Source organism: Rissa tridactyla, chromosome Z (assembly GCF_028500815.1).
Source record: "Rissa tridactyla isolate bRisTri1 chromosome Z, bRisTri1.patW.cur.20221130, whole genome shotgun sequence".
Classification (NCBI taxonomy): Eukaryota; Metazoa; Chordata; class Aves; order Charadriiformes; family Laridae; genus Rissa; species Rissa tridactyla.
Genome location: NC_071497.1, coordinates 29,378,743 through 29,405,402, shown reverse-complemented (window position 1 = coordinate 29,405,402; position 26,660 = coordinate 29,378,743). Strand labels below are relative to the sequence as shown.

Sequence of the window (26,660 nt, the reverse complement as noted above, 5' to 3'; positions counted from 1 at the left end):
CACCAGGTATTTAAACTGCTTAATACCAACAATAGCAACAGGTAGCCCTGTAAATTGGGGTGGGGTAGGGGTTTGTGCATGCGTGATCTTTCTTTCTCTTTTATTGTCAGTTTTATCACAATTAAAAGAGTTTAGAATGTAAAATTATGTTTTTATTTCCATTCTTCTTCTCGAGCCCTTACGAAGGTAATTCAGCATTTGGACAGACTGCCTTCTCACTTGACTGAAAATTTCCACTCAAGTTCCAGTTTTCTGCAAGCTAATAGTCACAAGACCTTTTAAGCATGGTAGAGAAATACCTCTTTTTACTGCCATCCATCAACAAAAATGAGGTAGTGTCCTGACTTTTGTTGAAATCCTGAAATGTGCTTTTGATTGTCACAACCTCTACAGATGAAGAAATATTTTACAGGGAGGCTAGTAAGCAGAAAGTAGCTACTACACCTTAAACTAATATGACTAACACTTAAGTGTTAAGCAGCTGAGCAACAATATTTCTGTTCTGATTAGAGTTCTTGTCTGTCAAATTCAGTTCACATACGTAGCTAGCTATGCAGCAATCCGACACTGCTGTTGGATATCTCCATAATTTAGTGCCTGATTTTGTACAGAAGTGGATAAGGAGCAGTCATAAAACTTGGCTTAGCTGTGGGGATGGCAGTAGCTGTCTGGGAAATACTTGGTGATGTGTTTGTGGTGATAACATCCCAAATTACCACTGCAGTTTTTTCAACCCCAGCCACAGTTAGCACATCAAAACACTGATGTAGACAAAGCTGTAGCTGGTCAACTGTAGCATGTGTCCACAATTTCATTTTCAGTTAGGTCAAACAATTTTTTGTGAGACTGCTTTATGATTTTAACCAGTAAGTTTATTGTCACAAGGTTAAAACAGCATAGCAATTTCAAATAGATAACTAAACCAATTTCAGCTAAACTAGTAGAAATTCTGTGTATATATATACACCTAAATGCTTCATCCTAAGTTATTCATACATTAAACATGTTAAAAGTTTCTAGAAGTTGTCCGGTAAAAATATTTTCAATTTTATAATACTGTATTCCTGATAACCATTTATTTGTATATTTTCATTATATATCATGTAGATTTGTAGTAATTTAAGAAGGCATGAAAAATATATCTATGTGTTCAGGTGTACAATTAATTATGCTGTGGTACTGTTCTGAAATGGTACCATAATTACTAATATTTTATTAAGATCTCCCAATATGAATTTCTCCTGCAAGAATATGCATTCTTTGGTTTAATTTTTAAATATTCCAGGCAGATCATATGCTGTGTCTCAGTATTTTGTGTCCTACTAGTCTAACAACGCAATGTATTAACCATGAGAATTTTCAGAAATAGTAGCAGTACACAGATGAAACAGCAAGATCTGCTTTTACTTGAGTGGTTTAGTGAAACAGAACACTGCAACTTATATTTCATTTTGAAAGGTCATTCTCATTCTTGTAATTGCTTTTTGTATTTTGAATGATGCCTACGAAATGGCTGATTTTTTAAAATAATGCTATTCATATGCATTGAGAACCACATTTTTCAGGATTAAATTATCTGTGCTTTATAAATACTTACTTTGTATTCTGTGGGTCACTGAATGGTTAACTGTATTGATTTCATTGAAGGCAATGCCAAGTCTCCTGTTCAAAGAGACAATAATTTATCCATAAATCTATGTGTGGTCCCTCCCTACCTATGCAGATCTTTCTCAACTGGAGGTTTATAGTAGTAGAAGCATTATGAAGTTCAAAGGCAAGAATTTCATATAACCTTTTTCTTTAGTACACTCTCACCTGTGAATATTAAGTGTTCCACAACAGTCTATTTGATTCTGACTGTCATGTCGGGTTATGAGGTAAGATTATCTTTCTCTGTGCATCTCTCTACCGTGCTTTTTAATCAGCGGAAAAAGCATCTTATCCTGGAGTTGTGTTCTATCTAGTGAAGCTGTCCTAGGTATCCTTTTTGAAGTTCTCCTAGTCTGACAGGATTGTTGTTTTTTTTTCCTGGAGCACGCTGCTTGGAAGGTCAGAGCAGAAACACATGGGTTGTTCTATTGCATTTCCCTAATGAGCCCTGATCACTTTTCAGTATTCATAAATACTGTTTTATGTGGGACAGATTTGGAAGAGGACTAAATGATGAAGTAGATGTTATAACATGGCATTATTTTCTGTTTGATTTCTCACCTTGACTGGGAAATGCCTTGCCTCCGTTCATGGAAGTCTGTGGGTGAACTTAAGTATCATTCTGAGTGGGAAACAGAACTCTCTGATTTGAATTATACCAGTAAGCTTGTACCACCTTTATGCTAGGAAAAAAAAAAAAGAAAAAATTGACCCCAAACTTCTATGAATTCTGGCTAGGCGCTAACCTCAACCAAGGCAAACAAACAAGACCATGAACAGGAGAATGTCCAACTAGATGGGGGATGTTTTGATGAAGAGTAGAAGGGCTATGCAGTGACACAGAATGGAGTCATATATACTTGACAACATTTTGCTGACAAGAGTGTAGAACATAAAGAACACACACGAGGTATCCACCTACTTCATAATTTTGAAACCTAACCCAGCTCTTTCTAAATATCCTTTTAACTGCCTTCATAGATTTAATTCAACATCTGAATTCAGAGAAAAATATAAGCTTTTTAAATAAAAGAAATATGTGATACGAGATTTATTAAAGAAGATTTTTTAGTGAGTTGCCTTGCATGTCTTAAATCAATCTGTGGCACATAATCAGTAAAACTATAACATTCAACCAAAGTTAAAAAGTTCCAAGTTGCACCTTTCTGCAGCTGTAGCCTGTTATACCTTGTAACTTAATGTATGCATTTTAGGAAAGCTGTTAAATTGGTTTCAGACTAACAAACAGATATTTAAATCTGTAGAAAAAAAGGTCAGGAACTGACAGAAGAAGCAGCAGTTTTTTAATGGAAGGTTTCATATCTTCTCTTTAATTCTTTTTGCATATTTTTAAATTAACAACTGGATTGCTTTAGAAAAAACTAAATATTGTTGCAAATGCAAACAGGCAGTATCAAATAATTTTTCCATGATTCCATGTTTTTATGTGTTTATAAGCTATCGTATGTTAGCATGTTAGTAATAGTTTCATTCGGATATACCAGTCCCCATGCTACAATTTCTGTTCTCCCTGTGTAATATATACCATCCGATATAGTACAAATAAGAATAAGGCTCAAATCTCCACTAAAACAAAATGAAACAAAGTATAATAAAATACGATCATGTAGCAAGTACTGGGGCACAAACAATGTGCTGAGGGGCCGTGAGGGGCCTATTTCCTTTTCCAAAATGGACCGAAATAATTTGGCAAAAATGTTCACAAACCAACTAACTACAGCGCAATTCATCTAGGAATCATGAATTCAAGTTAGGTGATGAAAAAAAACCTTTGTGGAAGTACTTAGCTTTTTCCAAGCTATATAACAACGTCTACTGGATACCAGCACATTTTTAATGTTGAAGTAAGGGCATAAAAAGATACAAGGGTTAAAAACTGTCGTTCAACAAATTCAGGCATGAAACAAGGTGATATACTCCAACTGAGGTAATTAAACTTGGGAGTGCTTTACCAAATATAGGAATTAATTCATGGGTGCTTCAAGTTCTACAATGATGTTACCTTACATTTGAGACTTATTTTTCTGATTAATTCTTTAGGCTGTGTAGGGGAAGGGGAAAGGAGTTGCTCTTTCTGATTCTTCTGCTCTTGTCTTTCACTGGCTTGCATTAGTCTCAGAAGTGTAGTACGGCTAGTGGGACTAGCCGAAAACAGGACAGGAGAGAGAGGGGACCAGTGGTCAATCGTAGCACAGTATCTACCAGAAAGGCCACAAGAAGGATCTGGGGAACTACAGGCCTGTCAGCCTGACCTCGCTGCTGGGGAATGTTATGGAGCACATGGCACACACAGGACAACCAGGCGATCAGGCCCAGACAGCATGGGTTTACGAAAGGCAGGCCCTGCTTGGCTAACATGATCTGCTGTGACAAGGTGACCTGCTTAGTGGATGAGGGACAGGCTGTGGATGTTGTTTACTTGGACTTTAGTAAAGCCTTTGACAACACTTTCCACAGCATTCTCTGGAGAAACTGGCTGCTCGTGGCTTGGATGAGTGCACTGTTTGCTGGGTAAAAAACTATCTGGATGGGTGGGCCCAAAGAGTTGTGGTGAATGGAGTTAAATCCCGTTGGCAGCTGGGCACAAGTGGCGTTCCCCAGGGCTCAGTATTGGGGCCTGCTCTCTTTAGTATCTTTATCATTGCTGTGGATGAGGGGATCGAGTAAGTTTGCAGACGACACCAAGTTGGCCAAAAATGTTATCTGCCTGGGGGGGGTATGGCTCTACAGAGGGGTCTGGACAGGCTGGATCAATGGGCTGAGGATCATTGTATGAGATTTAACAAGGCCAAGTGCCAGGTCCTGCACTTGGGTCACAACAACCCCATATGGCACTGTAGGCCTGGGGAGGAGTGGCTGGAAAGCTGCCCATCAGAAAAGGACCTGGGGGTGTTGGTCAACAGCCAGCTGAGTATGAGCCAGCATGTGCCCAGGTGGCCAAGGTGGCCTAAATGATTAACCCTAAATGATTCTATGACTTACATGGTGTAACCTGCTTAGAGTCTGTTCAGAGGTGACTCCTGACACCCCGCGATGGCCTCCAGCCAGCAGAGAAGCTGAGCTGCTCAGCAGGTTATTTTCCATATAGAACCATGAAGGCACTTTCCATGTGTATTGCGTTTACCTGGCAAGGTTTTAGTAGTGGGGAAGGGGCGCTACAGGAATGGCTTCTGTGAGAAGATGCGAGAAGCTGCCCCCATGTTGGATGGAGCCAGATCCAGTCAGCTCCAAGAAGGACTCACTGCTGACTAAAGCTGAGCCCCTCAGCAATGCTGGTGGTGCATCCATGATAACATATTTAAGAAAGGGTAAAAACCCCTGTGCAGCAGCTGTGAGGGAGGAGCAAGAAAATGTGAGATGCAGCCCCACAGACACCAAGGTCAGTGAAGAAGGAAGAGATGGCCCAGGTGCCAGCGTGGAGAATCCCCTACAGCCTGTGGAGAAGAGCATGGGACCCCATGCTGGAGCAAGAGAAGCGCACGAGGAGAAAGGACCAGCAGAGACGGAGCATTATGGACTGACTGCAATGCTCATTCTCCATTCCCCTGTGCCACTCGGAGGGGATGAGGTAATAGTCAGGAGTGAAGCTAAGCCTGGGAAGAAGAGAGGTGTTTTGTTTTTATTTCTCAGTAGCCTACTGTGTTATTAATTTGCAATTAATCATATTAATTTCTCCAAGTTGAGTCTGCTTTGCCCGTGGTGGTAATTGGCTAGTAATCTTCCTGTCCTTATCTCAACCCGCAAGCTTCTCATCATATTTTCTCCCCATCCTGTTGAGGAAGGGTACTGAGAGCGGTTTGGTGGTCACCTGGCAGCCAGGCAAGGTCAACCCATCAGACCATGTTAATTCTATACCCTGCATCCTGAGTCCCATTCTCTCTTGCCTTCTCTGTGTGGTATCGGTGAGGACCAAAATGAGGACTAACTCCTCTCCATTCATGGTGAGGAGGTGAGGTTTTTCCTAAGACTTTCGTATCTTCTAGCACCTTCAAGCAAGCCATTTCTTAAAAACACGCATACAAAAACTCCACCAGCAGCAAAAAACCCCAAACAAAACCAACAGAAAAAACAGTAAAACCTAAAACAAACGAAAGAGTTAATGGATGTTTTCAAGGAACATTTTGAAAATAAACAGTAAAGATTTCCATCGTCCTTTCTTTTCTCATGATCCTGAATCAAATGGACAGCCTTTGTGTATTTTTGGAAGCAATTACCAGGACAGACTTAAGATCACACACCAAAAAGAATTCATTCGCTGTGAGAAGTCCTAAATTAGAAGCCAAAAAGTGCATGAACATCTTAGCCAAACAACAGTAACTCAAGCCTTGTAAGCTGTCACTAAATCAAGTCTCTTAATAGGTAAGAGCCTAGAAACATTAAAAGTGTTTTTTTTCCCCCTTAACATTTGAAATGGAAATGCAATTAAATTCACTTACTTTGCTCTTCTACTCCAGCTAAAATCAGCTCTAGCTCTATCAGGAAACAGGCCTACATAACTTGATTGCAATCATTTATGTGTAAGATTTAATTGGACTTCCTTACTTCTGTCAACATGCAGCCGTGATGCGATGCAGAACACTTATCTACTGCATGCATCTCTTCACTGACCTACCATGATTTTATTTAAGACCATATACAGCTGCTGGCTGAGACTAGCTTTTATACTGTTCCAGAGAGAAGACAAAAATTAAAAACTTTGAAAGCAAGAGCACGCTGCAAGACATGACAGAGACTGCAATTCTTCAACAGGCTAAAACCTGAATAAGTTATCAGGCACATTGGGTATGCAGGATATAGAACAGATAGCATCAGATATGTGAGCAGAAAACCAAAAGTCAAAGCTCACTCAGGCAAGCAGATTTAAGACTTTCCAAACTATAGATGGATAATTTAAACTCTACCAAGTTGTCCTTCCCAAGAAGGGCTCCACCTCACATCTCAAGCACGGATACAGTGGATAGAAGGTTAAAAAAAGAACAAAGAAAAATTTAAACAGCTCGTTCTCTTGCTTCAGTGTTCACAAAGACTTCTCTCCTTAAGTTTATTATGTGTTTTTAAATATAAAACCCATTCAATTTTATTACTAGACATATCTTGCTTAAAATAAAAAATAAATAAAAATCAAGATACTTGTTTTTCTTCTAGGTCTTCAGACCTCAAGGGTATAGCATAGTAAAAGTCATGCTAATATTTTTTAATAGACAAGTTCCAGAATTCTCATCACTTTAAGTGAGTTAGTAGACATAAAGGAATTAAATTTATTGGTAACTGTGCAAACACAGTTATTATTATGTTTTTTTTCCGGGCAAGATTTTTGAGATCCTGAAGTGAAGGAAAAAATAAATAATTGCTGGCTTCAAAGAATGCATATTCATCAGATGGATTGCTCACGTTTGTACACGTACAAAAGAAACCTTAAGAGTACTAAATGCTATCAGGTTCATATTTATGATTTTTAATTAAACCAAACACCTGGTATTTAAATACATTTAAAATTTAAAGTAATTGCAAAAATTGGTTTAAAAAATTCCCCTTCCCTCTTAAGAGGAATCCTCTGTGAACAGCAGATTCTTAATCTAAACACACACAGTACAATTGATTTACAACAAGATACTGCTGGAAATTATTGTAGTTAAATGATATTAGCCTGTACTACTCATATAATTTAAATTACAGTCAACATCTTTAACCAGAAAGACAAAACAAAATCCCCCAATCAAAATTACAGGAAGGAGAATGAAGTTTATTAACTTCCAGAAAAACACTTGCTTATATAGAAGAGTTTCCTCCATTATATAAAAGGATTATTGGTTATTAGCATAATTCTTTCAACCGTATACATTATGAATTCTCATATACTACAGGAGTTTTAATAAATTAACCCCAGAAACTAGCTGCATCCAAGCTCGACTTAATGTTCTGCATATTTTCTCGACGTTGTTTGGTATAAATATTTGCCTCTCCTTTCTGCAGCCGACGCCTCAGAGCAGACTTTTGTTGTTTGGTCAGTTGACGTTTTATCTTCTGTTTCACCAGTTCCTACAAATAAACAAACAATTCAGTCTCAGAAGTTTATGAAAATCGTGTAGTACTAAGACATGGCACAATGATACTGCATTTTCAGTACCAACGTGAACATGCGTGATCCTAGCAGGAAGACTTCTGAACATGGAGAAGTCAGTGATCTCCCAACAGTTAGTGTGAGTAAGCCCATGTCTGTGCTGTGCTGCACTAAGCTACATGTACAGGGCTGTCTTCAGGCCTCTGCTGTGCTGCACAAAGCTGCTGGCAGTAGGATAAACTAAGCCAGCTCCTGCTCAATACTGGCAATTAGGCCTCCTGTGAAGCCCTGCCTTTACCTAGAAGTGCAGCAAGAAGTTCTCATGTGAACTTCAGTTCAGCTTTACTGTAGAAACGATGAACAGAGTTGCTTCCTTGTAAGAAAAATCATAAAAAGTTCAAGTGAGTTAAGAGAGACTATAGGTTGTATAAGAGATTACAAGGTCTGCATGGTGTACTGTGTGTTTCTTAACATTCCAGTTCAACACTAAACCCTCAGGGCTCCCAGCACCTAAAGGGGTGTGGGATTATCTATGCTACTCTCTCCTGATCATCTTAGCTCTAATAAATAGCATTTTAAATCATACCTTATGGAGTTTAAGTGTCTTTCTTATGAGGACCAGAAAGGACTAGCACCTCTCAGTGCAAAACACGTGTTCTACAAAAATTTAAAATCTGATAGTATTCTACGCTTGAAGATTAGACAAATGTCTTTTAAAAAAAAAACAAAACAATAGAACATTTCACATCCAGTAGTAATTATTTAGTTTGTGTCTATTTTTTTTTAGCATCTTGTTTTTTTCTAAAGTTTGTATTACAAAGATCTGAGCATGATTCTAATGGAAAACAACAACTCTCTATCACAAGTGTGGCTAAAAAAGATGGGCAGTCAGGAGTGATTTACAATTCCTCCTCCAGTTTTCCCCTGTTGTGAGGCACTCTCCTATAAAGAGACTCTAAAGGACTGTCTCATGCCTCTACAGCAAAAGTACTGAAACAGCAACTATTACTTCCATAAAACTGTGGTAGTTTTATGAAATTTCATCTGTTATTTACAATCTATGTTTTCATTCTGAGTTCCGCTCTCCATTATGATTACCCACAATAAAAATGAAGCCATAATTTGGTAGATTGTGGCTATGATTTTGTCATTTGGAAAATGATCCCAGCTCAAGCTGCTGCACTGATACGGAGTGCGCACTTGCATATCTTGTCTTAGAACAAAAAAAGAAAGCAAGTTATTTTCATCTAACTATTTCAGCACAACAGAATTATATCTTCTTGGAAATACCAAAGGAGTGTCTTAGTTTTATTATAATTAATAAAGTATTAAAATAAAAAAATCCTCTTAAGGAATAAATCTGCCCTCAATAAAAGATCTGCTGATGGCCAAATAACGGGACAAGAGGAAAAATATCAATCTAATTACATTTCCTTTACATGTACACCAATTTCAGTTGCCTTGTTGTGCTTCCTTGATTGTACTATCAACTCCACTTCACTGCAGCATACAAAGCAGTAAGTTGGTAGGGAGTAAATCATGAACCAGAAAGCCTAACTTTGGCAAGTTATGCTCTTTAAGAATTGCTGTGGCTAACACAGCTAACGTAACAAAATACAAGGTGGTCAATGAACCCAATTACTCAATCCTGATTTCAGCAGCAATCCTGCAGTACTCAGGAAACCACCTGAACAGCAGTTTCCCAAGTTATGACACATGCAGGCTGACACTCGAAATGTGGTTAGAAAACACTTGCATGTGATGTGTCCTTCTTTCCTTGGGTACTTGGTGGCACTCAGTATTTAACCGTAAGCTCTTTGGAAATAAAAACTGTAGATTCTCTTTAAAAATATTCCTGAAGAAAAACTGATTAGAACTAATTTAAACTGTTGCACTGATGTTTTTCTTTTGCCAATAAAGTATCTGTTGTTCTGTGTTTTCTATAAGCAGAACTCTGAAAGAAGGCTTCTCTACTTCTCCCACTCCAGTCTAGGACAGATAACTAGTTTATACAAAACTTGCTAGAAGAAACTTTGCAAGTGGGATACCAGAAATCTTTGACATGTAATCATAATGTAAATTCCCCAAATCCTATTGCTCAACCACACCACGTGGTGGAAAAACTCACTAGTCTTTTGATCATTGTAACTTCTATGTGAGTAAATACTGAGAAATGCTTTGGAGTAAACAGATTTACATTTTATTATTTAAATTTTTGATCATTCACATCGTTTCCTCTAATGAAATTGCATTAGTGCATAAAAAGATTTGTACACGCACAGAAAGATACCTTACTTCATGTGGAATAGTTGATGTTCCAAAATTCATGATGCTTTCTCTTTTTGACCTGGTCTCCAAGTAAAGACTGTATCTACTGCTATTACTGCCATTGTTTATATACGCCTATATGAATTCTTTTATGATTGATTTAAAAATCTGCCTATGTTTTACTATGTTTTCTCTGCCACAACAGCAGATGAATGCTAGCAGCAATAACAGGCATAAGCTCTACGCAGCCCTGGGGATCTTACTGCACTGCCATTATTCTGCATTTTTAGTTTTGTAATTATTTTCATATGTTACAAATAGGTCATTATACATAACATTTCTTTAGCTCTAACACTCAAAAGTTAAAATAAGATTCAGTAAAGGGCAGAAACAATTTACTCAGCATAAAAGCATGTAAGTGAAAGCATTACGCAAGGTATGATAGAATTTTTTATGTGTCTGAATCTCTTGAAAGCTTTTCTGCTAAAGTGTTTTTATCTTTTAGAACAGAAAATTAGGTATATACATGCCATTTATATATTTTTAACACATTTTATGTGTCTGCCGACAGAACATACATCCTCTAAATACTCAAAAAGTTTTCTATAGCTACATAACGATCATTGCTACCACCAAGTGGTGTACAAGAATACAATTTTACAATTTCAAGTAATTTCCTTTATAGAACTTAGTAGTACTAATCTTTTTTTTTCTTCTTTTTTTTTTTTTTTTTTTAATTCTGCATACTTACATTAGCAAACTAAAAACAAAAGGAAAAAAAAACAGGAAAAAAAAGAAAAGATTGCAAGGACCAAAAGCTAGGGAATTCCTGGCTCTTGTTTACTTCATACCATAGTTTTAACCCAATCCTTTGTCTCCTTAAGAAGACACAATGCCATCCCATAGAGTAAGAACTGTGATGATGAAGATTAAAATTGTTTGATTTTTCCTTGCATGAAGTCTGGTAAAAAAAAGTCTCAGACAAGATACGAACATGCTCTTCCTTAACATTTATTTACACATGTAAATTTACTAATTATTGGTATCTTTAAAATACTTATCTTAAAAAAAACAAATCCAAACATGAAAAAGTAAGGCAGCCATCTATTCAATGAATATCACAGCCACCCACACGCACCTTGCGTAAAACACGGCTGCTTCAAAGAACAACTTATCACTTAACAGGACAGTAGCAAAGCCTTTGTTAGAAAAGTACTGAAGCAGTAAGTAGCAGACCAAAAAGACTGTAAATGAGGAAAATCAAGTCTAACCGAAAAAAAAATAATAAAATTGCTCTTGCTGGCACTAGAGGTTTCAGGTATATTGAAATATACTCTAATCAGGCAATAGAAATGCTTTGAAAATACACAACTGAAGAAGTACGTATTTACTTTCGGTAGCTGTTGTGAAGGAGCTGAAACTACATTAACATATTCCCCAAACTAGATTGATTTTCAGAGCTTCTGGTCCTAACTGCAAATAAAAATGAGACTAAACATAGGTACCCGTATTTACAATGGCAAGTACGTAGTCTGACCTAATTAAAAAAATACCTCACGAATCAGCTGTGAACTGAAAGGTGTTTTTTCCTGTTTTGTATAAGAACACTTTATAACTAATAAAGAACGTAGGACTTTCTTCCCTTTAAAATGAAAATGCGCTTTTAAACATGTGACAGACGTAGCCATACTGACAACTGTATAGTCATGGGTTGAAGCAGACGACATCAAAATCTGCTGAAAATCTTCTGATTTATATAATGCAGAAAGTCAAATAAATTAATATTGCCAAAGAAATCGCTATTGAAGTGAGTTCATGTAACGTTTCAGAAGAGTGTGAAGAAATCTCTAAGATGACAGGTGAAAAAGGCTAAATTAAATCTTGATTCAAGCACCAACTTTTAAAATAAAAAATATTAATTGTAGCTAGCAACAGAAACAAATGAACTGATATCATGTTTGTGCATTAACATACATCAGCCTGTTACTGGCTAAATGAAGAGTTGTTAATGCTGAAGTAGGGCTTTGGTGAAAGGGCAAAGAGCAGTACATGAAGGAAAGTGCTGGAAATCATTGTGTAAACAATTACAGAAGCATCAGTCCTGTTTTTCTGTGGGCATGGAAATGCAAGCCAGAGAGGTACATGGCAAGAGTTTTTTAAAGATAATTAATGCTAGAGAACATTTTTACAAACAGGTACTAACAACTGCGTGCAATGTAACATGCTCTAAGAGTAAACTAGGTAATAACAGTAATATTTACCGCCGGAATGGTTGAACAGCTCCCAACACTTCTGACTGATGTGATACTTTCAGTCCTTGCTCTGTGCTCAGCAATATGAACGACACTCTCTTCATTTCTAAAATACATTAATCAATGTTTTATTCCACTAGCAAGATAAACATCCTTTGCCTTTACGAGCATCATGTTTTAGTCATCTCTGAGATATAATCTAAAAACTCACACAGAACATGCAAATACTACAAACGATTTACAATTTAACACTAGTTGTTCAAAACAGACATTTTATGAATGGAGAATTTGTTGCACAATAGCCACATGTATACCAAGCACATGAAATGAAGCTTCAGAACACTAGAAAAATATATTTCAGATTCTGCACAATGTTTTGACAAGTCATTTCAGTAAAAAGCAAAAGCAGATGAGGGGGAGCATGAACTTTGTATATGCGTCCAGGTACATGGTGGGCTGGCAAAGTCAGATTTAGAATTTCATGTACAAGGGGCTATCTGAAGGTAAGCAGGAATTTCTAAGTACGTCAGGAAAGGAACTGAAAGCTAGAAAAACAGACAATACTATATATTTGACATACATTCCAAGGAGCCTGTTCTTGCTAACTTCAGCTGAATAAGCAGCAGAATAATTTGGCTTTGAGTCAGAGCATTCAAATTACAATCTTAGTCATAAAAGTTTTTTAGAAGCAGTATCTTAATATCAAGAACTCTTTCACTACCAATATTAACTGAAATAAAGAAAAAGGGAAAAAAATTCCACAATAGAAAATAAGTTGGTCTACGCATTAAACCCAAGACCTATTCTCTCATTAGATACAACTACGTGCTGGATAACTGATCTGTCACGCCTTACGTATGTAGTACCAATCAACAGCCTGCCTATCACAAGACCAATAGGGACGACATTCACTGCAATGTTTTCACAATAAATTGAATTTTTAGTCTTCAATTTAAACAAGGTTAGCTGAAGACTAGTCCTTTCTGAACTACCTGAAACATTTACATTCAGTTGGGGGAGCTGCTAGACAGTAAATATGAATCTTTACCTGTCATGCATGATGTTCTCGTTTAATGCTGACAAGTCAACCAGATCAGGGCATTTGTCTTCATTCTCTTTATCACTACAGCACCCTTCTTGACCTGTCTGATTTTCGACTTCAGCAGCATTTTTGGTTATGGTTTTGTCCTTAATAAAAACAACTGCAGAACTCCCTCCATCTTCACTTAACCTCCAAAGCATAGTTTGCCCTTCAACTTCTTCTAAGGCTGAACTCAACTTTGACATATTCAGCCTTTGTGTATTTTCACTACTTTCAGTTGTGTCAGCCTCTTCATTGGTACACGTAAAGTTGTTAGAGGTTCTGCTTTCAGAGAAATCACCCGTTTCATACATGAAGTCTACATTGTTTTCTTTATCTTTTGTGAAGAAGTTGAGTTTATTTTCAGCATCTTCTACAAATTCTGATTCTGTTGTATTATCATCCTCATCAGAACCCGGTGGGTAAAGCAGTTCACCATCTTCCTCCATTTCTTTTGCGTAGCCGCTGGCAGCAATCTCTCTATCAAGACAGCACTCTCTCCTATAAAAGAAGTAAGTTTTCTTTTAATATGCTAAATCATCAAGATACAAATATGCCACATTTTGGATTAAAAATATTAATCAAACTAGACTGTAATTACCTCTACTATTAACAAAGAGGATATATTCTGTTGAAACACCCAGAACACCACATGATACTGCTGAACTTTAGGTAAAGTATTAATAGAATTTGACCTGAGAGAAGCAAACTTCTGCAGAAGATTATTACACCTCTATAACCAGCATTTACTTATTTATAGGAAATTACTTTATTTTATCAGGAATACCATTTGGCTTTAAGTTCAAATGATGTTAAAACAAACAGAAGAACAAAGGGTACACTGACACACAGAGACTGATTCAAGTGTGGTAACCCTTTGGAAAACTGCTAGAATGAAATAAAACCCTTTTCACTGCAGCAGCTTCAGTCTTAAAATAAGGAAAATTACTTTTCGAAACAGACAAAAGACATTAAGAAGAAAACTTTGATCATAATAATGTTTGAAGAGGCAGTCACCATATTTACTAGCATTTTAAAAATAAATTTAAAATTGAAACCCAAATTAATCTTCAATATACTAGAACTGCTAGATAGGCTTTGAGAAGAGGAAGAAACCGATTCTGATTTACTACTTGTTTCAAGTTTTGGATCAATCTCTCTTCCTTAGCTGCAAGGGGAAAGATGGAGGAGGCAGCAGCAGATTTTAAAGAGCACTTTAGCTGTTAGAAACCACTTACAGTAACTTTGAAGAAAACACCGTAGGAATGACAAACCCATAATTTAAAATTGCACAGTTAGGCCTATTTCTTTTTATTTCTCCTACGAGCATTTTTCTCACCAAACCAACACAAATACCATAAATAGGAGAACTCAAATTCATCTGGCAGTTTCTACCTGATGTCTTTGAATGCTGGGAAGAGCTCACTCTCGTAGTTGAAGCGCTTCTTAAAGAACTCCTTAATACAGTTAACATCTCTGTCAAAATACCTGTAAAAAAAACAGAATTGCACAAACACAGAATCAAGGTAATGAAGTCTACTGCAATGACAAACTTTTAACCTATGTTTCTTGACTTTTACTGATTTTATTTTAAAATTATTTCTATTAGTGATCCCAAGACAAAAGGCCAGGGAGACAAACTGCTGCAGTAAGCATTTCTAAGCATTTCTTAACTGAACAACACCATTGTCTCTGAGAAGCAATTAATTACATATTTATTCTAAACAGACATTTCTACTCACTCATAAATCAAACTATGCTTGGAATGTTATTTGTGCTGCATGACAACAATGGTAGAAAAAGAACCAGAAACAGGCTTATGGAAACAAGTCATGGTTGACTATTTGCTGGCATCAGCACTTGTCAGATTTGCTTTGAAAACATCATTAAATTCGAACCTACCATTCAGCATTTGCATGTGACGTTGATACCATCTGAGGGAAATCAATCATAGTGACATGGTCATCATTATCCAATATGAGATTAAATTCATTGAAATCACCATGAATCAAACCATGATTGGCAAGTTTTACAATCAGATCCATTAATTCACTGTAGACAGAGGCAGGATCTTCAACGTGGCGCACCTGGCACCTGAAAAGTTAAATAAAATGAAATATTCTGAACCTTGAAAGATGTAATTTAAAAATACAGACAAAGTACGTGGAATACATCTGACAGAATGCCAGGGTAATTCAAGCTAAAAGGGCTCTCAGGTGCAACACCCTCCTCAAAGCAGACTCAACTTTGAGATCAGACCAGATTGCTCAGGGCTTTGTCTAGCTGGGGCTTGAAAAATTACAGGGATGGAGAGACACTGTGCAACTTCCCCAAACACCCTGTGCCACGGCCTCACTGTCCTTGATTGGAGAAAATGTCTCCTTATATCCAGGCTAAATCTCATTTCAACTTACGCTCATTGTATCCCATCAGGCACCGCTGTCATAATGCATTATTTAAATAATGGATCCGCAAATTTTTTATGTCTCTCCTGTTTTAAGTAATCTTATAGTCTCAGTAGGAACCAGGTCTTCCTGTATTCAAATTCAAATGCCCCACGGCATTTTCTTTTACAAAAACATATTTTCTAGACCAAGTAAGGAAACAAAAAAAAGAAAGAAAAAAGCTTAAAGTGTTCCTGAATGTATACCTAAGAAAGCAAAGTACCTTTGGAGGCAAAATACAGATCATCTGGTCTTTAGAAACAACCCAAGTAAACTGGTAGTTATCTTATTGTACTATAAACTGTCAAAAACTGGTTGGCATTTACAGTTATCATGAGATATTTTGGTCCGAATGCAGCACTACAGTATTATGAGAATGGATCGTTTGTGCAGCACAAAGAACAAACAATGGAAGTCTAGCAGCTCTGTAACAGGCTCCTGTTAAACACCTTCATACCAAAATTAATTGGTGACACTTCTCTCAGCCACAGGCCTGGATAATCAAAGGCAAATCATGCCTGACAAATTTGGTGGCCTTCTATGATGTTGCCACAGCATTGCAGATAAGGGGAGAGCAGCTGACGTCATCTTCCTGGACTTATGCAAAGTGTTTGACACTGTCCTGCACGACATCCTGGTCTCTAAATTGGAAAAGCATGGATTTGATGGATGGACCACTTGGTGGTAAGGAACTGTCTAGATGGCTACACTCAAAGGGTTGCAGTCTATGGCTCAATGTCCACATGGAAACCGGTGACAAATGGCGTTCCTCAGGGGTCAGTACTGGGACCAGTGCTGTTTAACATCTTGTCAGTGACACGGACAGTAGGACTGAGTGCACCCTCAGCAAGTTTGCCAATGACACCAAGCTGTGTGGCACAGCTGACACGCTGGAGGGGAAGGGATGCCATCCAGAAGGACCTTGACAGGCTTGAGAGGTGGGCCTGTGCAAACCTCATGAAGTTCAACCAGGCCAAGTGCAAAGTCCTGCCCCTGGGTCATGGCAATCCCAGGCACAAATACAGGTTGGGCGGAGAATGGCTTGACAGCAGCCCTGAGGAGAAGGACTTGGGGGTGCTGGTAGACGAGAAGCTCAACATGAGCAGGCAATGCGCACTTGCATCCCAGAAAGCCAACCGCATCCTGGCCTGCATCAAAAGAAGCATGGCCAGCATGTCGAGGGAGGTGATTCTGCCCCTCTACTCTGTTCTGGTGAGACCCCACCTGGAGTACTGTATCCAGCTCTGGAGTCCTCAACACAAGGCGGCCACGGACCTACTAGAACAGGTCCAGCAGAGGGCCACAAAGATGATCAAAGGGCTGGAGAACCTATGCTATGAGGACAGGCTGAGAGAGTTCGGGTTGTTCAGCCTGGAGAAGAGAAGGCTCCGCTGAGACCTTATAGTGGCCTTCCAGTACCTAAAGGAGGCCTACAGGAAGGATGGGGAGGGACTCTTTATCAGGGAGTGTTATGATAGGACATGGGGTAACAGCCTCAGACTGAAAGAGGGTAGATTTAGATTGGATATCAGGAAGAAATTCTTTCTGGTAAGGGTGGTGAGGCACTGGAACAGGTTGCCCAGGGAAGCTGTCAATGTCCCATCCCTGGAAGTGTTCAAGGCCAGGCTGGATGGGGCTTTGAGCAGCCTGGTCTAGTGGGAGGTGTCCCTGCCCATGGCAGGGGTGTTGGAACTAGATCATCTTCAAGGTCCCTTCCAACCCGAACCATTCTATGATTCTGCGTGATTCTGTGATCATAAGATGTCCTGCTAGCTCGTTGAATTTGGAAGTCATGTTAACTGGTATCTTCTGAGATCAGAATCTCAGGTGACAGGGAGCACGGGTAAGGGCTGGAGCAAGGAAGATGTACCCTTGGTGGAAGCGCATCAGTTCAGGGAATACTTCAGCAAACTGGGCATACAAAAGTCCACTGACCCTGATGGGATGTACCCCAAGCACTGAGATAGGTGGCAGGTGTCATTGCACAGCTACTTTTGATAATCACTGACCAATCATGGCAATTGGGAGAAGTATATGAAGACTGGAGAAAGGCAACGTCACTCCCACCTTCAAGAAGGGCAAGAAGAAGGATCCAGGCAACTATAGGCTGGGCAGCCTCACCATGAGCCCTGGGAAGGTGATGGAGCTGGTAATCCTGGAAACCACTGTCAGGCACATTAGGGACAGAAAAATAATCCAGAGTAGTCAACTTCACCATGGAAGTCATGCTTGACCAACTTGATAAACTTATGTAATGAAGTGACTGGCCTGCTAGATGGGGGGACAGCAGTGGGTATTATCTGCCCGGACTTCAGTAACCTGACACTGTCTCGTGTAAGGTTCTCATAGAGAAGCTGCTGATGTACAGTCTGGATGTCCAGACACTGAGGTGGTTTGAAAATTGCCTGAATGGCTGTGCACAAAGTCTCACTGGAGGCCAGTGACTAGCAGTGTACCCCAGCAATCAAAAGTGGTTACAGTGCTGTTTAACATCTTCATTAATGAGCTGGACAACGGGGCAGAATTTGCAGATGACAGCAGTGTTGCTGATACGCCAGAGGGTTGTGCTGCCATTCAGAGGGAACTCAACAAGCTGAAGAAATGGGCCAGCATGAACCTCATCAAATTCAATGAGCAGTGCGAAGTCCTGCTTATCGGGAAGGAACAACCTCATACATCAGTACACACTGGGTGTCACCCACCTGGAAAGCAGCTTGGTAGAAAAGGACCTGGAGGTCTTGGTGGTTACCAAGTTGAGCATGAGCCACCAATGTGTCCTCGCTGCAAAGGCGGCTAATGATATCCTGGGCTGCATTAGCCAAAGCATTGCCAGCAGGTTGAGGGAGGTGATTATTCACATGTGGTGAGGGCATACTTCGCACACTTGGAGTACTGTGTCCAGTTCTGGCCTGCCCAGTATAAGAGAAACATGGACATACTGGGGAGAGTCCAATGAAGGGCCACAAGGATGATTACGGGATTGTAGCATGTGAAAAGGCTGAGAGCTGGAACTGTTCAGCTTGGAGAAGAGAAGGCGGCTCGAGGGGATCTCATCAAAGTATATAAATACTTGAAGGGAGGGTGCAAAGAGGACAGAGCCAGGCTTTTTTCAGTGATGCCCAGTGACAGGACAAGAGCCAATGGGCAAAAACTGAAACACGGGACAGTACTTGAACATAAGCATTTTTGTCGCTGTGAGAGTGACTGAGCACTGGCACACACTGCCCAAAGAAGTTGTGGAGTCTCCCTCTTCAGAGATATTCAAAAGTCATTTGTACGTTGTCCTTGACAACTAGCTCTGAGTGGCCCTGCTCAAGCAGGGAAGTCAGGCTAGCTGACCTCCAGAGGTCCCTTCCAATTTCAACCGTTCTGTGATTCTGTGACAAGTGAAATAAAGTAGGCAGACTAGGAGAACTAAGTCCAATTTGGCAGGAACTTTGGAGAGCCCTGTACTTGTCAAAGAGAGCATAACAATTGTTTACCTTAAGTCACCAACTCCGCACCAGTTTTTCAACTCAGGCAATGGACAACAGCGAAACTGGAAACAGGCTACAGGTGGCCCTGCCTGAGCAGCATGTTTGGGCCAAATAACTGCTAGAGGTGCCTTCCAACCTCAACTATTGGGAGATTCTTTGATTTGGCATATTTGAAATAATTTTCATCCACTGCCTATCTCCTTCAGGTTAGAATCACGAAACAGGGAGAGTATAATAAACTTCCACTGCCGATGTCCACGTGGAACTTTAAGCGCTCCATGTACATGATGGATATGGAATTATTTAAAAATGAAGGTGGGGAGACAGAATATAATGAACTCTTCCCTGTTAAGTCTTCAAATACTATGCTTTGGAATAATTCCTTTGTTATTAAACTGCCCACTTTACATGTTGTGGGCATGGACTGTTTTGTTCTAGAACTTTAAATCTCTAGGTTATTCTACCTTATATTGAGTATACAGGCTTTTTGCATTCTGCTCTGCAAACAAAACAAACCATCCCTTCATGTACAAACTTCAATGATATGTAGCGTTTCTAATGTTGAACAACTGAAGCAAAGTAACCTTCCTTGAAGAAGCAAAACCAGATTATACATGGTATTCTGTATAAACAGACCAGAAGTTCTAAAACAGTGATTCACAATCTTACCCGAGTTAACAAAGCAAGGATCATGAACTGGAGCTCAGAACATGAAGGATATTATATTCAATATTGTATATATCCAATAAAATACAGAATACACAATTTCTGTGTAGAAACTAGTACTAACTAGTAACTAAGAATTAACAACTGTAGCAATACTAACACATTGCTCTTTTGATGTATTCCTTACTTTAAAAATTAGTCTATTTAACCAGTCTGTGGACTAAGAACGTAACAATTCCTCTGAATGAAGACATAAGAGAAGCAAGACTATAACTAAGCAGACTGCTAGTGAGTGTACGCCAAAGAGCATTGCTCAGCATTAAGTCAGAATTCACTAACATGATGATGAAAAAGCCTAACCCTGTTACCTTACTGAATCTAACATTGTTAGGATTTCTATAACACAGAGATTTCAAGCTTCAGTACTTACAAAGGATAGCCATCAATAAGTTCCATAACAACTGCATGCCTGTTGTAGTCTACAGGTTTTGGAACAGGAAATTTTCTGTCATGTAAAGCCTGGAAAGAGACAACACACTGAAGAATTAAAATTAAATAGTTATGAAAACATTACATACATTGTCAAACTGATGTCTAAGACAAGCACTAAATATTATTGTGGACATTACTCAAATGCTAACTGCATACATCAAATCACGTGCTTAAGAAGGAAGACAGCATAACAGCCATTTCAACTTTCACTACAAAAACAAGTAAAACTTTTAAATTTAGACATGAAGTGCACTGCTGTATTGTCTTTAGTTTAATTATTGTGCATCTGGAAGAAAACCACAAGAGAATGGAAACATGATTGACTCATACCTGGTCTGCTACCCCAAGTAATCAAGAGTAGGTAACAGAGAATAGGGTGTCAGGCGTTAGAAAAAAATTCCACACTAAGTTGCTTCCAATAAAGTTCTGCCTGACTAGTTAACCTATACTCAGTTGCTCTAATACAAATGTTTATTCTTAAATATCAATAACCAGCATTACAGCACACTAAAGATTAACCAAAGGTAAGTCATAATATTTTGAAGCTCTCTGGTTTGCCTTTTTTAACGTAAATTTAGTCATTCACTTGACCCACTCAACTTCTTTATGGGTTCATTCCCTTTTTACTCATTCTCTTGTCGACAGTGAATTTTTCCAAGATAGAATTCTAAGTGGAAGCAACATAAATACAGCTTTTGTTACTTAAATATTACACTATTATCACTTTTCAGCACACAATTAATCCTCCCCCAACATTCTTGTCAGGGAAATTGACACCCACAATTTTATGTCTACAAGTCCTGACCACATAATGCTTCACCAGTTGGATCAGCTAGACCAAAACAGAGGTTTTAAATTATGTTAACAGTTTTTTCTCTCTGTGTGGAGGCCACTGGTAGAACCTATCAAGGTTTGTTAAGAGAAACAAGAAAATACTATTTAATGTATATAGTAATGTTGAATAGCACAAAAGAAGGCAAAACTAGTTTTTTTTTTTACAAATAATTATTTTTCCACTATCAACTTTATTATCAATTACTAGATAACATCTGGAATTTTTTTAAAGCAGGTCAAAAAATATGGAACTCTGCAAACAGGAATATATGCTTGGAAATTAAATCTTTTTCCACAATATAGAACAAAGTGTGTCTTTTCAGATTAGAATACCAGTCTGGACTGAAAGATTTCCCTCAACAGCACAGCAACAACTGAAAAAATAAGTAAGTGAATTAAAAAAAAAAAATATTCTTATAAGTAACTGTAATTCCTTACTTTTAAAGGTGTTTTTGCAAGCTTATGCAATAACTTTCAAAGGAAAACCAGCAGAACTGGTGATATATAAATTATCTATCCATGAATAACAATGTCAATTTACAATTCTCCCATGACACCTGCTTCTGTTCTGCATGACTTCCATGGCAAAGCTTCATTTTGTCACTGGAAAGCATACAAAACACATAGCATTGAAATTCTCTGAAATGTATACTTTAAGTCCATTAGGGGAAAAAAAAAAGTGTAAAACCTACCAGCACTGCAAACAGAAACTGATGAAAAGAGAGTCTGAAAATATGTTCCAGTCTACTATGTCATTGCTGATACTGTGTGAATGGCCACCTACCTTCATATAGGCAAACTCCTTCATTGCTGCTAGCCGGGATAAATACAGCCATGACATTTTATGCCTGTGCTTGTGGTAGTCACGTTTATTTTTCAGACTGCGAAAGGAAGTTCTTCCAAGCCTATGTAATTTCAATGCGAACTGTTGCTCCTCTTCGTTTGCAACAATATAGATATCTAGAAGACATAATAATGACACCAATTGAATAAATTATATCTAACAAGCTAGTATCTAATGAAAAAGTGCAGTAATAAGTTTGTTATTTCACTTCTCACAATTACTATTTCTGGCATAGAAAGTCCTACTACAGTTAGTAAAGACAGATAAAATTACATATTGTGTGTTAGAGACTTGAACAAGAAGAAATTATTGTAAAGAGATCACGGTACTCCATTAGAAGAAATACTGATGGGATCTGAGATATCTTTCAGAGTAGGAGATCTTAAGATTCCTATATTCATGTTAACATCTCACGCTATCTGCACAGCAAAGAACAAATACAAGCTATCCTGGCAAAATATCTAGGGCAGATGCTGGTGTTCTTAATCACACTCTGGAAAAGCCTTCTTCTTTCTATTGAGTGGACAGGCAACCCAAGGGACCAGCTTCTTAATTTACAGTGTTAACAAATAGCCTATGTTTCATTTCTACCGTTTGTCCCCAACAATACCCTTCTCATTGTTCAATTACACAAGTTACATTCTGTGTCAAATTACAATATACATGAACGTAAGAGGAACCAAGGTAGTACTCCGATAGATTTGAGACTATTTTACTTTACTTATTTCTAAGTGGTATGAAAAAAATGTAATCATCTTTTTTGCTAAAATAGTTCAAAACTCTTCACAAAGCGTGAACAAACAGCATCTGCCTACAAAGTACCGTTTTAAGTGACAAACCAAGAATCAGACAAAATGGTCAAAGTAGAATAACACTCTTGTGAAAAAATATTCAAATGCAGCCAGAAGCCTCACATGGCATTTCAACAAGTGACCCATAAATCTTGGTGTTTGACAGATTAACTGACATGACTATCCAGAGGAAAACTTACCTAGTTTCTAGCAAAACATTTGGAACATTACAGCTGTGTTTGATTAAAAAAAATTACTGAAAATGTTTTTTACACTTACCTGATTCTTTGCCAACACCCATCTGGTTTCCAACAGAATTTATGACTTGTCGGGAAGATAGAGTTTTCAAAGCAAGGTAATCATATCCTGCATTAGTTAACCGATAACCCTGGACAGCTAGGCAAGAATAAAATATAAAACATTTCATTTTTCATTATGTAATACATTACATTTAAAGTAAGTATCAATTTAGCCTTGTTTCTTGTTTCAGCATACAGTACACAACAGCGAAGTAGTATTTCACCTGTTGGGTAATATCAGCCCAATCTGACAGAATGGTAAAGATGTTTAAATTCCTGCAAGTTTTATGAAAACTGACAACTGGGCAAAAGACAGACATGCTGCTAGCCCCTCTCTAATAGAGGCAATGTCAGTACTTTAAATAACCTGGGAAAACCGAAGGAGCATTTTGGAAGATACACATGTAGGGATCTCAGATTGTTGTGATGATCTGAAGAACTGGGACAAAAAGGATAGGAATTTCCTGTAGGCTCCTACAGTATGTTTACAAAGCCAGATGCAACTAAAAGGCTGAAGGAAATGGGGAAAGGCCTGCACAACTACTATTTAGCACATGACAGGGAAGAAAAACTACTTTAGTAGCTGTTTCTGAGGGGGTGAAACTGTCATGGCTTTTGCAGTCTGCTCCAGTTTCTTTACTATAAGACTCTAACTCATCTGGGTTGATCCACAGAATCACAGAATGGTTACAGTTGGAAGGGACCTTAAAAGATTATCCTGTTCCAACCCCCCTGCCCTGGGCAGGGACACCTCCCACTAGACCAGGCTGCTCAAAGCCCCATCCAGCCTGGCCTTGAACACTTCCAGGGATGGGGCAGCCACAGCTTCCCTGGGCAGCCTGTTCCAGTGCCTCACCACCCTTACCAGAAAGAACTTCTTCCTGATAACTAATCTAAATCTCCCATCTTTCACTTTAGAACCATTACCCCTCGTCCTATCACTACAATCCCTGATAAAGAGTCCCTCCTCATCTTTCCTGTAGGCCCCGTTTAAGTACTGGAAGGCTGCAACAAGGTCTCAGCGGAGCCTTCTCTTCTTCAGGCTGAACAACAGCACTCTCAGCCTGTCTTCACTGGAGAGGTGCTCCAGCCCTCTGATCATCTTTGTGGCTCTCCTCTGGACTCGCTCCAACCAGTCCATGTTCTTCTTACATTGTGGGTTCCAGAACTGGAGCACTGCTGTATGCATTATATTAACTAATGATTCTTTTATTTTACTTTGGTGACTGAGCAAAGAAGAAAGTTAAGTCTTCATCTCTTTTCTGCCTTTCATTTTTAATAGAATTGTCTAGATTGGAAGGGACCTTTAAGATCATTGAGTCCAACCATCAACCTAACACTGACAAAACCACCACTAAACCACATCCCTAAGCACCACGGCTACCCGTCTTTTAAGTACCTCCAGGGATGGCGATTCCACCACTTTCCTGGGCAGCCTGTTCCAATGTTTGACAACCCTTTTGATGAAGAAATTTTTCTTAATATCCAATCTAAACCTCTCCTGGCGTAACTTGAGGCCATTTCCTCTTGACCTATCGCTTGTTACTTGGAAGAGGAGAGTGACCCCAAGCAACAATCTTTACAGGCATGAGCAGCTCAGCAGACAACTACAGCATTTGGTGCTGCACAAATACATATTCCCAAGTCAGGTCCAAGAGAAGTTAAGGCTAGAAAGTGCTCTGGATGCTCACACATTTCAACCTGTGGTATTTCTGCAAGTAACATTATGATGCATTGGGGAGAGAATGAGAGAGGGAGCCCAACACAAAATTCAAACTCACTTTTAGTTCGTTCATAAGCTAGAAGTTTGTGCTTCACCAACTCTCTCAAAATTTTATTACAGCCACCATGTTTAAGGCTGGCAATGGAAGCAATTAAGCTAGCAGGAACTATTTCATGGTTCTTCATGCCCATTTCCACCTAAAAGAGTAAATAAAAATAGACTTGTTAGCCCCTGTGTTCAACAATGAAATAATACCACATCCCACTTGAGACTAAAATCAGTTGTCACGGGTGCGTTATTGCTTTTTATGATTTAACCAAACCTTTTAATATGCATCATTGCCCCTTAACAGCCTTTATGTAATTCAGCCTTGACACTTCTACAGTATTGGCCAAAAGATGAATGGCTAAGTACATTTCAGTCTCAAAAGTGGACAAGAGAGCTGTTCCACATTTTTAACATGAGAGTCTCTTCTCATAATTACCCAGCCATGGCTCAATTTGCCTTCCCACCAGTACTTCTGCTGTCAGGACAGTCAGACAGCTCAACTGGCGAGGCCTGCATTTACCATGCAGCTTGCCACGGCAGCACGCCGCGCCCTGGTAAACCTCTGCTTGCTCCTCGTTAGACTGGGTGCCACAAGTTACCGGCACGCGTGGAGAAACTGGTGAGGGCACCTTACTGGGCGGCCACCACCGCAGCAGCCCCAGGGACCGCCCTGCCAAGGATCCCTCCGAGGAGGCGGGCTGAAGGCACGCACAGCACGACCTGGGCCCTCCCCACCGGGAAACACCAACACCGGACCTGAGGGGAGCCAGCGAGAACAGGAGCAGGTCCCACCCCCCTGGAGCCTTTCTTCCGCTGCCGTCTGCGACGCAACCAACCCGGTCCCCCATCCGCGCACGGACCCTGCCCGACTCCGCTTAGCTAACCGACCACGCGGAATGCCATGCGCACGGCTGGACTGCGCAGGCCTCCCCCCCTCTCCTGCGCCCCCAGCCGGCCTCCCCCCCGGCTCACCGCTGTCAGGACCCTGAAGTGCTCCCTGGAGAGGTACCGAAGCATCACCACGTTCAGCTTCCCCATGACCGCTGCGGCCGGTACGCGCCAGCGGCGCGAAGAGCCGTCAGAGTCCGGCGAGGAGCACAGCTAGGCCACTCCGCTCCTGCGGAAACGCGCCAGCAGCGCGACCGTCCTCACACGCATGCGCAGAGCTCTCGGCAGGGCGGCAGCGAGCACCGCCCAGGCCGGAGTGCTGCGCGTTTGGGTCCTGGCAGCTGCATACAAGCTCGTGTCGTCGGCCGGATCTTTGCGCGCTTCATTCGTCACTGAGTTGTTATCGACTGGAAAATGATACAGAACAAGCCTCTGCTCCGCAACTGGCTCTACCTCTCTCCGTACTGCGAATTAGCCAAGTTGGGTGGTTTGTGCATCTGCCAAGACCGACTCCCTCGAAGAAACCACTCTTGGGAGAGGCGGGGAGAGCACCCGCCTCGCCCCGCGGCGGCGCCAGCACGAACGACCTAGCGCCACTCCGACGTCATCCCCCGCCCCGCGCGCCCGTGTGCCCGCCCGGCGCCCGCGCAGAAGGCGGGCACGGGGGCGCTGTGAGGCCCTCCGTGCCTCGGCGCCATGTTGGCCCGCTACCCGCCGTGCGCCTTGATCCCGGGGCGGGGGTGGAGGACCTGGTTTCACCTTCCGGGGGTGTGTTGCGCCCGTGGGCCGTGACTTGCAGACCCTTCTGCGAATTCCTTTTTT

At 40.0% G+C, this 26,660-nt stretch overlaps 1 protein-coding gene across 1 annotated transcript; it reads right to left on the bottom strand.

Annotated features, from left to right (window-relative positions):
- Positions 1-6,698: 6,698 nt before the first annotated feature.
- RIOK2 (RIO kinase 2) lies at positions 6,699-26,118 on the bottom strand. Its single transcript, XM_054185402.1, has 10 exons — positions 25,923-26,118; positions 24,961-25,099; positions 23,160-23,276; positions 22,030-22,205; positions 20,350-20,438; positions 15,236-15,427; positions 14,729-14,821; positions 13,301-13,834; positions 12,262-12,358; positions 6,699-7,710 (listed from the first exon to the last, which is right to left on the bottom strand). The coding sequence occupies exons 1-10, from the start codon at positions 25,986-25,988 to the stop codon at positions 7,549-7,551; spliced, it is 1,665 nt and encodes a 554-aa protein (XP_054041377.1). The 5' UTR covers positions 25,989-26,118; the 3' UTR covers positions 6,699-7,548.
- Between the last annotated feature and the right edge of the window lie 542 nt (positions 26,119-26,660).